The 13955-nt window shown below is 34.3% G+C and overlaps 1 protein-coding gene across 2 annotated transcripts in view; it reads right to left on the reverse strand.

The window, feature by feature from the left end:
* Window positions 1-818: 818 nt before the first annotated feature.
* LOC124160581 (protein O-mannosyl-transferase TMTC4-like) overlaps window positions 819-13955 on the reverse strand; it is a 33282-nt gene continuing 20145 nt past the window's right edge. For both annotated transcript variants that reach the window (XM_046536465.1, XM_046536464.1), the window contains 3 exons: window positions 13719-13833; window positions 7615-7797; window positions 819-3527 (listed from right to left, as the gene is read on the reverse strand). In XM_046536465.1, the coding sequence (XP_046392421.1) occupies window positions 3385-3527; window positions 7615-7797; window positions 13719-13833 (441 nt within the window). In that variant the 3' untranslated portion in view covers window positions 819-3384. The remainder of the gene's footprint in view (window positions 3528-7614; window positions 7798-13718; window positions 13834-13955) is intronic.

Genomic DNA, 13955 nt, shown 5'->3' on the forward strand with positions numbered 1-13955 from the left:
ATGTAGTTGAAAACCCATTACTTAGTACCCTGTTTTTAAAAAATTTTCCCCCCTCGTTTAGGACCCCCCAAACGAAATTCCTGGCTATGCCACTGAACCAATCTGCAGTTTATTTTAAGCATCATTAAATTAATTAAAATTAATGCTATGACCGGCGTTGGCTCGCATCTATCGTGAAGGGTATAATATGAAAGGTGCTATAAAAAAAAGACACACTACTTGAACCAAATATTTTTTTACAATTATGAAATTCTAAGTTTTCATTAGTTGCTTCATTTAGAACATACTCAAAGTAAAAAGATTATATAAAAAATAATTAAAGGTTTCAGAAAATAAAAGAGAAGCTGATTTTTTTGAGAGGGTTATTCAATAAAGTAATTTTAGAGTTTTTTTTTATATTTCAGTTCAGTTTCAAGGAAAAAATATGCTAAATATATGATAGAACCGTAATACGTTTTCAAATTTTATAATCTGTGAAACTCACTTTTTAGAGTATTTTTCTTAAGAAATTGCTGTTTTTCCATGACTTTTATCTGATTTTTAAGAGCCAGAATAGAGTCAAAATCCATTTACAGGCATACAATTTCCTGAAATTTTCCTAAGGACGACCCGCAATTCCCCCAGGAAGGAGAGGACCCAATCACGAGTGCCAGCCGAGGGGCCTCAATTGCCCCTCGTTACCCTGTATTTCTTATTTTGCCTTCTTTATGCCACTACCCATCCACTTCCGTCGCGAATGTTGGCAATAGTGTAACACCTAAATGTGTAAGTAGGCGTGTGATTAGTAAGAAAGGTATGAGCAAATGAAAGGAAAAGGATTAACTCAGACTGACCAATCTGCAGTTTATTTTAAACGTCATTCCACAGGCAATTCCTTTAACATTCATAACAGTACCAACAACAAGGTATAGAAGCACAAAAGGCCATTTTGGACAGTACCTATATTTACTAGTTCAGTTCTTTGCCAACATAAAAGAAAAACATACCAGAGGAAAGCGAATTGTGTAAAAATATTTTTTACAAAATTGCCGAGTAGAATGAAATTGGGTGGAGCTGCTAATTTGCTGAAATGAAATTTAAAAGAGCATGTCCTTAAGCCAATTAAAATAGGAATTAATATCACAAAAATTAATTTTCCAGTTGACTAGGCAACCATCATTGGGGAGCTGCATGTCTCAGGGCTGAGTAAGAGTGAAAGAACATTATCCATTCTGATGCTGGATGCTTAGCCGTCCAAAAAACAGTTTTGGGGTTATTAATACTTATTTTATTTGGCTTGAGGACCTACATTTCTAAATTTCAATTGCCTTGTCAATCAAGAATCCAGTTTCAGAGACATAATTCCTTTCAACTTAAATCAGCATTTTGATCTTCTTGTCTCTACATTTTCCCTTAAGCTAATCAACAACTCAACTCAATTATCCCAAGGAGTAAAAGATTTTTTTGGATAAAATTAGTGCCCTGAATACTAATATTGCAGATCTTGAACAAATACATCTTGAGTGTGCCAACTAAAATCTTCACGTCAAAGAGCAACAGCTTTCATAATATTACAACTAATATAAAAATTTCCCAGATCCAAACCTCCTTCAAAAATTATTTCATTATGAATGTCACCTTCCACAACCCAGCATTTTATACAGAGATCAATTGAGACAGTGAATTATTCTCCCAGAACTACGGAAGATTTACAGTCATTTAACATCTGTTAATTACACAAAAAGTCCTCCCAACAACCACCAAAAATTAATATCAAATATTTAACCACCATTATAAAAAGCACAAAAACAAGCTAAATCTGAATCATAAGAACTAACAGAAAACATTAAGAAGAAGGAATACATCACATCCGAGGTACCAATAGGCCCTCACCATAAAAGAATACTTCACTCAAACAGGATTCTGCATTCAACGAGCCATTTCATGCAAAATACTCCTGTCAGTAAATGCTATACATATTAAGTACAACCTTCTTCCTTGTCTTCAGATTAATTCTTGACTCAGGGTTACAACAATCCTTTAAATGTAATATATTTAATCACTTGTGGCATAATACTGCTCCTCCTCATATCATCAATGAAAGAACGGAGGTTTCATGGCATAATAAAGATTTAGTATCAAAATTAGCAGTTAATTCCAAAATCTAGGAATTGCATGTCAATAAAAATGCATTGGTTGGAATGTAAAGATTGAAGAGCGAAATCAAATGGGTCACAGCAACGTAACATGATGATTCATGTAACCCAAGCATCACCTTCACGCAAAAGAAATTTATTTTCATTCTAATCACAACTATATCCCTTATATTTCATACCATTTAGATCCTAATATAAATCCTCCCACTGCCAGAAAACTTCTATGAAATTGTATGTAATCACTCCCATTGGACTGGCCACATCTACGATTCCTGCTCAATCAGAGGGTCATGAGTTGGTGATGTCATTGGAGTTCTGGTTCATTTACTCATTGAAGGAAGGAATCATTCACGAGAGTAAAAAATCATGAAAAGAGCTAGGTACACGCCTACAAAAAGTCCGATGAGTAGCTGATAAGAGGTGACCCAAAAGGAATAATTTTGTGACATCATCAACTTATCTGCAAAATGGTGTTGATTTTTCTAAATGAATACCTTTCCAAGTGGGAAATGGATTCAAATGCAGAATAACAAGGGCCTCTTTATTTTTCAATCTCTATCACAATCAGCAATGACATTAACTGATAAGAGAAGTAAACTAGTTGGAAGTTGAGTCTAATGGAGAACTCAAGAGTAGGGAAATAGTGCAGAGTTTTTTTTTCATATTTGAGACACTGGTAAATGTTCCTATATCTACATAAGGGTAAAGTCTTAAGACCCTGAAAATTTACAGAGGATGGCCTAAGTTTACGGCAAGTAAAATCAGGAAATCAAAACAGAATACAACTGGTTGGGTGGGAGATATGCAACCTCTTCAGTAGCCTACGCTACAAGTATAATTGGGAAAAATACAACATTATCCTTAAGTTATCTGGCAGCTTAGGATTTAATAACTTGTACACAAAGACAGATGAAATGTATCTACATAGTATCTAAATGAACTTAGACTCCCCTTCAAAACTAATATCACAGAAAAATACTAACCCACTAAAATGCACAATTCAATTTAGCGTCAATATCAAACTGCATTAAAATTTTAAGCAGATACCTACACAATTAAGTTTCAATTGTATAGACATTAAACAACCACATATTAGGAATGCATAATACCAATTGCTTTTCAATCATTCGGGACCGCACATCTTGACAGAACCATTTTTTAACCACATGAAGTTTTCAAGATAAGAGGCTCTCCTCAAATCCTTCGCTGTGATAAATGCTAGATTGGATAACATTTATTTCACAACACTTCACCCACTAGTTCTTTGCTTTGTTTTCCGATGAAGCAAACGAAGATTTTCGTGAGCACTACTCAATGATGGATCAAGCTCAATAGCCCTCAAGTAGCTAGTTTCAGCCTTCACATATTTCTTCCAATGGTGGTAAAGCACACCTAGAAATAATGAAAAAGATTTAACCAATGATGTAGACATGTTGTAACACACCATGCACTCAGGGCAGGAGTTTCTTTTAGGCTAACTAGGCTTCAGCATAGGGCCTTAAAATAAAGAGAGGCCTACATTTAAATTGTTAGCAAAATTAAAATTACACTTTTATAAAAACAGTGAACACAACAGCATTGAACTGAGAACAAGGAGAATTTATACTTCTGCCACTAGTAATGTGGCAATGACTAAAAAATGTATTGGTTAAGATCAATACATTTGGCTTATTGGTTCTGTTCGATTGCACATACTAAATTGTACCAAAGTATAATTCATAGGTTCACTGATTGCTATGGAAAATATTGGTAAGTACCTATTACAACATGTTTCATTTAACATATTGACATATATCAGAGTAATAATGTATTTTATTATCTTTCATGTAATTTACAAACTTCAAAATGGGAAGTGAAAGGGCATCATAATTGGAATAGCCAATGGCCTCTTTTCATCAAAATCCGGCCCTGCATGCACCATTTATGCTACCTAACTACTGTCCGCACAAAAAACATATACACTCAAGTTTGAACGCTTATAAAAACCATTCACTTCAACCTATTTTCATGATATGGTATCATGTTGTACTGCGCATTGATTGATATGTTTGAAAAATTACTGAACTTGTTAAATATAATCTGTGAATAAAGTAAAAAAGTACTGGTTTTTTAAGCCTTTCTAAGTAAACCTCAAAAAAAAATTACCGAACTAGTTAAATATAATCTGTGAATAAAGTAAAAAAAGTACTGGTTTTTTAAGCCTTTCTAAGTAAACCTCAACTTCAACATTGGCCAAAGTTAAGTGCACATAGCTAACTTTACCAAATTTACATACATTATGGAGTACGGCTCTGTTGGAAAAAAATAGTAAGTTTAATACATCCCCCAAAATTACAACAATCGTTATTTTATTTTTTATGAAACAATATTTTCTAAGGAATGGTTGCCCATACGAGGTGAATTTTGACACTGTTGTCATAAGCTAGTCTTCTGTATGATTGTAAATATGAAAGAAATTTAAAAATTAATATTCCTTTCACATTTGTTTTCCTTATACTTTTACTAAGTATCAGGTTCAATGCCATGATTTCTCTATATCTTATTCACTTGTTCCATTAAATACCTACTCCTTGTGAATAGAAATTTTGCAAATCGTCGACGTCGGGTGGAGCCAACGGGTATTTTCATAGGCATAACACCTGACGTCGGGTATAGTTGTCGTGGAGATCTCAATGCAGACGACCAGACGTTGGCTTTGGCTGACGCGAGGGAAGCAAAGTGACCGCTGAGGTAGCAATTGTCTGATGCATTCAGGCCCAGCCTGAGACCCAGCTTAGTGAGCCCTTAGGGCAACTCCTCAGCAATTAAGCCCGACTGTCCCACTCATTTATGACCATCCTCACCACAGGAATCCGTTACAAAGTCCTGCCCACCACCTATTGCCATGGTGTCATTAGTTTTTTCAGTGATATATTTCATTGCATACTTCAATGTTTTTATACTTTGAAATGAATTCTTCGTTTTGTTCTGTTCCCAAGCAATTTTTTAACGGAATTTTAGCGTTAAAAGTAAAGCACTTCTGTACTTATAGTCTTATTACCTTATAATTATATATAAATCTAAAAGATAAATTAAAATTATGAAATTAGTTGATAATTCTAATTTTGAATCTTTAATTCAATTCAACTATAAACAAAATGGAACACTGTTTTCTTCATATTCACAGACCCAGTATAGAACGTCAACATTACAGAGAACGTCTGCATCGGATTTAAAATTCCCATTGCATTAAGAGTCTACAGGATTACCTAGGGAATCTGGAAAAAAAACACAGCAAATCGTACTCATTCTTTACCTATTTTAACTAAAGTACAGCCAATATAATGCCTGTCTTTACATACCGGAAGTAAGCCTAACGGTTTTTGGCGGTTGTTTTAGGCGCATCATGCAATAATATTTCATGCAGGTAATACGTGCATGAAATATGCATTATTTTAAGAACAAAACAATTAGATTTTCATAAAATAATCTGAAGAGGCATAAAGTGTTTGCACTATACAGTATCTTACATTACCCAACTACGAGGAATTGAGAAATGTCTGCAATAATATTTCATGCAGGTAATACGTGCCTTTGCGGTTTTTACTTTTTTGCATGAGGATCAATTCAACCAGTTTAAACATTTTTACATTTTCTAACGTCATATACAGTGTTCTGCATATATAATAACATTTCCATTGTTGTTACCTCAAAGGTATGTCAAGGACAGCACAAAGAATGGAAAAAAGTAATTTTTGCTGACATACTTCGGATTGGACTGTATTTTTGCAACAGTGAACCTAATAAGTCACTTAAAACGTTATTAGAAAATGTTGATGCATTCATTAGCTTCCTTAATAAGCAACAACCATTCACATCACATCCATAGTTCGGGAGTATTAAAATAAAAACAAAACGTCTGTAAAAGTACGAAATGACGGCCATTTATATTTTCCCACGAGGATCGATGCGACTAATTTAAAAAGATTATGTTTTCAAACATCAAATACATTGCTTCATGTACTTACAAAGTTTAATGGATTTTGGTGGGCTATAAGTTGACAAAATTATGTGTTAATCCTTAGGAAATTGTAATTTTTGCTGACATTCAAGCAATGTTTAATTTTTATCACAGTAACCAATGGTGACAAAAACATACTGCAATCTACAAACAACACAAAACATTGTAGGCATTTACAATAACGATTCCCATTGCTGAAAACTCAAAGGTATGTCCATTACAGCATAAAGTATCAAAAAAAAAAAACAATTTTTGCTGTTACATTTAGGATCGGATGGCTTTTTTGTTATAATGAACCTAAAAAGCCACTAAAAAGTTATAAGAAAATGTGGATACATTCATTAGCTTCCTCACTAAACAAAAACAATCCATACTGAATCCATAGTTTGGGAGTATTAATATAAGAACCAAACGCTATAAGACGGTATAACATCAAAACTATCCATCTGCCACCACCTAAATTAAGGCACCACTTGGTGAGGGTGAAAGATCCGATTGGCCTGAAGACACTGGGGGTTTATGGAATACCTTGTGAATGTGGTAAAATATATGTGGGGGAGAGAGGCCGAAGGATTGAGACGAGGCTAAAAGAACACCGAAGATTTTTCAGATTAGTGAAACCAGAAAAGTCAGCCGTGGCGGAACAGCATTATTGAAGACCATGCTATTAAATGGGAGAATACAAAAACCCTTTGCCTCGCACAACATTACTGGGACTGTATAATTAAGGAAGCAATAGAGATCCGCCTCAATCCCAAAAATTTAAATCGAGACACCGGCTTTCATCTTAGATGTGGATACATTCATTAGTTCACCGGTTTTCATCATGGAGACCTGTAATCAGCTGTATGAAAACCATAAGGGTTGAACGTGAAGAATTTCAAAAGACCTACAGCCAATCAGACGACACCTGAGCCGCATTGTTGTCCTCGGTAAATGGTCGATCCAGCTCAGTGTAAAATTGGACTTCCATAAAGTAACACAGCCTTGAGGATGGGAGACAAGTCGTATAAAAGCATTAACCTGGCTGAAAACCCGAGAAATATTTGTCAGACTTAAGTATAATTTATGGCTTTGAGCTGTGAGGTCAGTTGGTAGGCTGTGGTCGATAGTTTGTGCTCTATCAAATTTAGTTGGATTTTAGGTCACATTCAAAAGTGCCAAAGATCAAGTTGACTTGATTTCAAGTTCACTTGATGACAAAAAACAACAATCTTCTAAAACAGTTTACTACCTCAAACGGAGGATTTATCTAGCGTTCACCTTCAAAAATGAACATCGAACTTCCAAGAACCCATTGTACCAAAGTCATTAATCGCTAGATGTCCCCTTATTGGTTGTAGCTCATAATTGCCATGAGAATTTTTTTCTCTCATTGTCAAATGTCTCAAATTCAAATTGACTTGATAATTGGTGTTTTCGAAAACTTCCTTAGTATCTGACAGTAAAACTATAGCAATTGTACTGAAAATGGCTTACCAAGGTTCGAATGATATGGAGCATGTCTTGGTCTGATACTTATGGCCTTCAAAAAATGTTGCTCTGCTTGGGAATACCTTCCTCTTTTCCCATAGGAATTCCCCAAATGAAAGTGAAGGGCTGGCTCCTCAGGCAAATGCACTAATGCTTGCTTCGCTAACTCTTCTGCTTGTGCCACCTTACCTGCAGTTGAAAAGGGATAAAATATATCATGAAATCTGCAATATCAAGCACATGTAAACACATTAAATCGTGACCTCATAAGTAGACATGAATATACACAGAAATCTGGTAATAGCACAGGTTTCAGGGAATGGAGACCACAGCCATATCAATATGGGAAACTTCTTGGAAAGTAAAGAAAAAATCTTTAAAACTACACCACAAGAAAAAATTATTTTCAAAATACTATTTAAAAATTATATTTAATGGTTAAAGGTATTGTGGTAACACTGCCCCCGTTACCTTATTTTCGCATCAAAGTATGTGTTTGAAATTGTCAATCATGTCATTGTGAATATCTTGTATAATGTTAGGCACGATGTGGTGGAAGTTCGTAATATTGTTGAAATGACACATTGCGATATTTCTACTTATATACCACAATACCTCATACCACTGATATACCACAATAAATCATGAAATGTTGCAACAGCATTTTTATTGCTTAAGTTTGTGTTTCTTTATCTTCTAAACTATCCCAAACTTTATATTTCACCCGTTACCAACAGGAATCAATTTTTCGGTAAAAAAAGTAATTTAAAACAGGATCCAAAAATTGATATGAAAAACACTTGAGTTATTATTATTGTTTTTAAGTGTCAATAACTCGCCACTATTCAAAATAAGATCTTAAATGTCAAAGGTAGATGGCTAACCATTAGGAAACAATTGAATTTATCTCGTTTATTCCTTTTCTTGATGCATTCTGCGGGCGTGACATGATGTCTCTCTGACCGCTAATCGAATTAATTTGTAAATTTACAGAATTAAATAAAAAAACATTTAATTTTAATAGTATAATATCTTCATTATACAAAAATTTGAAGCTAACGATGATTTTAGATATTTAAAAACAGCCAATTTGAAAATATTCATAATTTAAAAAATGCAGAGGTCTCTCAGACCGAACGTCACAGGTTAAGAGTTAACATAGTGGCCTGCCTGCATGAAGTAGCACCGTTACGATACTGAATGACTGAATTTTCTCAGTAACATTTCACTTAAAATGAGAATAGAGGATGGAATAATTTTTGGGGATATGAGGAAAAAGATTACATTGCCAACCATTTCAATTCTTTTGAAGTTGTGCTGATGATAGATACTTATCAGCACAGTCAGGATATATTTTGCCAAAAAGTAACCAAACAGTAGAAATCAAAATTATAATGGTAATAGCGATAGAAAAATCGATTTTGATTAAAATTGAAAATCGAGTTTCAAATACCTAAATCAAGATTGTTCCGCGATGTTTGAGTTTCAATCAAAACGCGATTTTTCAGCTTCGATCGCTCTAAACCATTTTGTTTGATCTCCACAGTCACTATCAGCCTATGATAATGCAATTGAAGTGAAAGATTTTCATCAACATTAACTGGTAACATTGGGAAACACATCCTCTATCATCAATAAAACATTGTAATCAATTGATCTTTCCAATAAAGTTTGATGGAGCCGAGTGGTTCCAAGCAGCGATCATTAAACTTTAATGGGTGCATATGTAAATTTTTACAAATAGTAATAATTTAAGTATGCTTTCAACATTGAATTTTTTGGGATTCTTTCTACATCTCATATGTATATATGTATTTGGAATGTATAATCAACATGTTTTTGTACAAACTGCATTTAAATAAACCTTTGATTTTTCTGAATAATCATTCTTTCTGTTCAAATTTTGCTTTTTGTTGAAAAGCTGAACTTTTACTTTCCATTAAAAATTGATTGCTCAAAAAATCGATTTTTAACTATATTTTTTGGTCATGATGAAACCCACAGCATATCCTGATCCACAGTTTACAGGGGTGCACGATAAGTGGTTTTTCCTGTACTATGAAACACTTTCATGATGCAGTTAGAATAACTGTATTCAGTGAATCATAGATCTGTAAAAAAGATATGCAGGTGGGCATTTCCATGAAAATGTCAACTTTTTCTCTCAAATTAAAATTTGGGTGGGAAATATTTTATTTGGATATATCAACAGTTAAATGATTGAATTTTACGAAATCGGTATTTAATTTGTTCAAATAACTTAGTTATTCATTTGTTGATTGTTGAATTCAAGATGGCCGCCAAGGATTGGTAATGAACTATTTTATCATAGTTTAAAGAGATATATATATCAACAAAGAAGGGAAGCTGTTTTTTATTGAGCTTTTTGTTTTATGTTGCATAGCTTTGGCAACGTTTTAAAACAAACAATACCTTTATTATGCAATGTATAAAGACTTTAAAATATGTATGTATGTGCAGATGCCTAAATAGTAATTCTGTCACAAAAACTCGAAATTGTTTTTATTCTATCACTATTTTACATCAAAGAGGGATGATTTTCCTCCTGCAAAGGTAGGTTCTGACACCCTCTAAGGTTTTAATTTTAGTTTCTCTAAAAACTACTTATTCTAGGCCATATGGCAGCGTGACGGAATTACTGCGATGTGACGGAATTACTGTGACAGAATTACCTAAAATTAGGTGATGTCTGTTTTTTATAAGCATCATTTTTAGATAGCTGTGTTGAATAAATTACCTAATCTCCAAGCTCTGAGCTGATATTTCATGTTATATATTTAACTTTATCATTAGGTTATGTTAGGTAAAGGGATATCTTTTTTGTAAGTGAACTGTTAAAAATATTTAAAGTGCGGTTGAATATAGTCTCCTAATCTCTACCATGTGAAAATATAGCTTAAATGGGCAACGCATATAACGTAACTGTGCATGAGTAGGCCCTACAATAAGAATCAATGTTTAAATTTCCTTATTGAATCCAAGAATTGGACATTAACCTCTAGAAACTGCCCATAGAATCTTTATCATATCCACTTAATTATTTCCAGGTAGAAGTGTAATATATAAATATGGCTAAAACACCTGCAGAAAGACAGCGTGATAGTAGAAAGAGAAGAAAAGAAGCAGGATTACACGATGAAATGAAAAAAAGGATAGAGAGAGGAAAAGTATTATAAAACAGCAGATGAATAAGAGGCAAATGTAAGACCAGAAAGAAAAAAACAGATTAGCTCAATGCTGCTTCAAACAAAAACTGAGAGACAGTGCATCAGAGAAACCAGGAGACTCAAATAGAATGTCTACAACCCAACCAAGTTATGATGCCCAAACCTCTTCCATTTTAACATCTCCATACAAAAGTAGGCAAAGTCTAGGAAAAGCTGTAAGCTGTATTAAAAAATGTCTCCCTAAGAGTCCGCGTAAAGTTAAGAGAGTTTTTCAATATCTTAACTTACAATATTATGAACCCTCTCCACCTAAGACCCAAAAGGTAACTCATGGTGATATTGTAAACATAATTCAGAACTTCTATTTGCAAGATTCAATCAGTTGGATGTGTCCAGGACAAAAAGAGTTTGTAATTTCAAGGCAGCCAGATGGCAGCAAAATAAAGCATCAGAAACGGTATATACTTATGACATTGAAAGAAGCATACTATTATTCAAGACAACATCCGGATCTCAAATGTGGAATTTAGAAGTTCTGTAGCTTGCGTCCTACCTTCACAAAATGTTTGACGGATGTACCTCACACGACTTGCACTCGCAAGTATCATGAAAATCTATGATATTTGTTGAAGGCCCTGTCAAAGTCAGGAGACGCACAACTCATTATACCCACTGAATTCAGACGCTATTTCATGTGACCAAGAAGTAGAATCCTGCATGGTAAGGGAATGTGAAGGATGTGCAGTCAAGTTAAGAAACTTCTGTGATTTGTTTGAAAATCCCCAGACTGAAATCAGGCGGGAACAATGGGAGAAAAGAGGAATCAGATATGAAAAAAATATCCATGAGGGTACAATTGAAGATTGTTTGAATGTTCTCGAAAGTCAACTGATTTTTTTCAAAAGACATACATTCATCAAAAGAAAGCAAAGTTCAGCCTTCAAGGATGCGAAGTTAAATTGCGACAAGGAGACTGCAGTCATTCAAGTTGATTTTGCAGAAACCTTTACCATTATCAACCAAAATGAAATTCAAGCGGCTCATTAGAACCACCAGCAAGTTACTCACTCTCTTCACGGCTTGTATGTGGACCCAGTATGCTTGTCAGTCGTTTGTAATCGTTTCAGATGACATGACAAATATGCAGTAGATGGGTTTTTGAGATCATTACTTCAAGAACTACGCACCATGCATCCGAACATCAATAAAGCAAAATTCTTTTCTGACGGGGCAGCAAGCCAATTCAGGCAGAGGCACTTATTCAAAAACATTGCTTTTTTACATGAATTGTTTTCTCTACAAGAACTGGAGTGGAATTTCTTTGCTAGCAGTCATGGTAAAGGTGCAGTGAATGGAATTGGAGGTGAAATTAAAAGACAAGCAAGACTTGCCATATTATCGGGAGAAGCCAAGATTACATCAGCCAAGACTTTGTTTGAATACTGTTGTGCAAAAAATGAGAAAATTAAAATCAAGTATATTTCAAGTAATGAACTACAGGCCAATAGAAAAGAAAATCAGGAACGATGGGAAAGTATGTCATCTAGCATATTGGGTACCAGAAATACCCATAATGTTGTAGTAGTAGACAGGCCTAATGTCTTACTCAAACCTTATACCGAAGCAATAAACTACACGACATTTCATTTGAGCCTTCAGATATCCATCAAAAAGTATAATAGGTGTAGTATCGCTTCCATGAAGACCTTGGCAGTTGGAAATTTAATATTGGCAAGCTATAGTGGCAAGAAGAAAAAACTTATGCATGTAGCACAAATAGCTTCAGTATCAAATAAAGATACCGATTGTTACGAGGTACTGAACCTACGCCGAAATGACGGCAAGGGGATGGTGTACATATTTCCGGAGGGAGAAGACAGATGCTGGATTGACAAAATGGATGTCGTTCACCTTGATCATCAGCCTAAACTTCACATGGTTGGAAAGCGCACTAGTTACGTTTTTCATAATGCAGTGAATGGACAGTAAAATAAAAATTAGTGCAAAAGAATAAAAATATTTTTCACCTTTAACTATTGCTTTATGTCATTACTTGTTATTTGATTATGCAGAAACTACATTTTTTGTTTTAGCTTTTCATAATTTTTTAGTGTTAATTCAGAGTTGTTAGAAGCTAAATGGTCTTATATTTTGAGTTTGAAACAAGTCTAAATAATTGGTTATTTCGTCATGGTAATTCCGTCACAGTAATTCCGTCAAGGTAATTCCGTCACGGTAATTCCGTCACATCTTTGCTTTTGACTGTTATATAAATATTAATAATTTCTAGTTTTGACAAACTGTGCGATCATAAGCAATGACTCAAACATTGTTCATAGCCATATTGAAAGTTTTAAAATTCATCTTAGATTCACAGAGTTTGAAGATGTTTGAAGTCATTGCACCTAGCAGGTTGACGTGGGAGTAATTCTGTCACAGGCATACTTTACACAAATCTAGAAGATATTTGATGATTAATTTCGTTTCTTTACATGATCATCATCTTCATAAAAGAATTTTAACTATGCACAGTGAGAAGTGTTTCAATATTTTATTATTTTACAATTTTATCGAAATATCCTATTGCACAATTCTGTCCAAAGGTAATTCCGTCACGCATGGAATTGCCCAGATAAATCTAAAAGAGACAAAATATGTAATTAGCTTCTTAAGTCCCATGATGGCAACACATTGTTCAGTGAGGGAAATTTGTTTATTTGTCATGATACACATTAATTATACCAAATTTGAACATAAAGGGGGAAATTTCACGAATGTTTCTTATGAGTCAGGTATTTAATTATGGTCAGGCAAATCCCCATTATTGGCACATGTGCCAATTATCATGTCTCCTTCATTTCATACTGAAAAACTGAAGTAGAAGCTTCCTCATTTGGAAAACGAAAATGTTAACCAACTTACCAATGCTATCCAGCATTCCAACCATGTTGCTCCAAGCTCCTGCATGCAAAGGCTTCAGGGATGTAGCATTCTGCCATGCAGAATAAGCTTCTTTGTACCGATTTTGATCCACATACTGAAGAGGAAATTTAGAAAAGGTAAATACTGAGGACTAAGCTACGCAGAGGAAGAGGGAGGAGGTAATTACTCACTTATTTATGACTACAAAAAAATTATCCTCGGATTCAGATTTTGAGC

The sequence above is a fragment of the Ischnura elegans genome, chromosome 6 (assembly GCF_921293095.1).
Source record: "Ischnura elegans chromosome 6, ioIscEleg1.1, whole genome shotgun sequence".
In the NCBI taxonomy this organism is placed as follows: domain Eukaryota; kingdom Metazoa; phylum Arthropoda; class Insecta; order Odonata; family Coenagrionidae; genus Ischnura; species Ischnura elegans.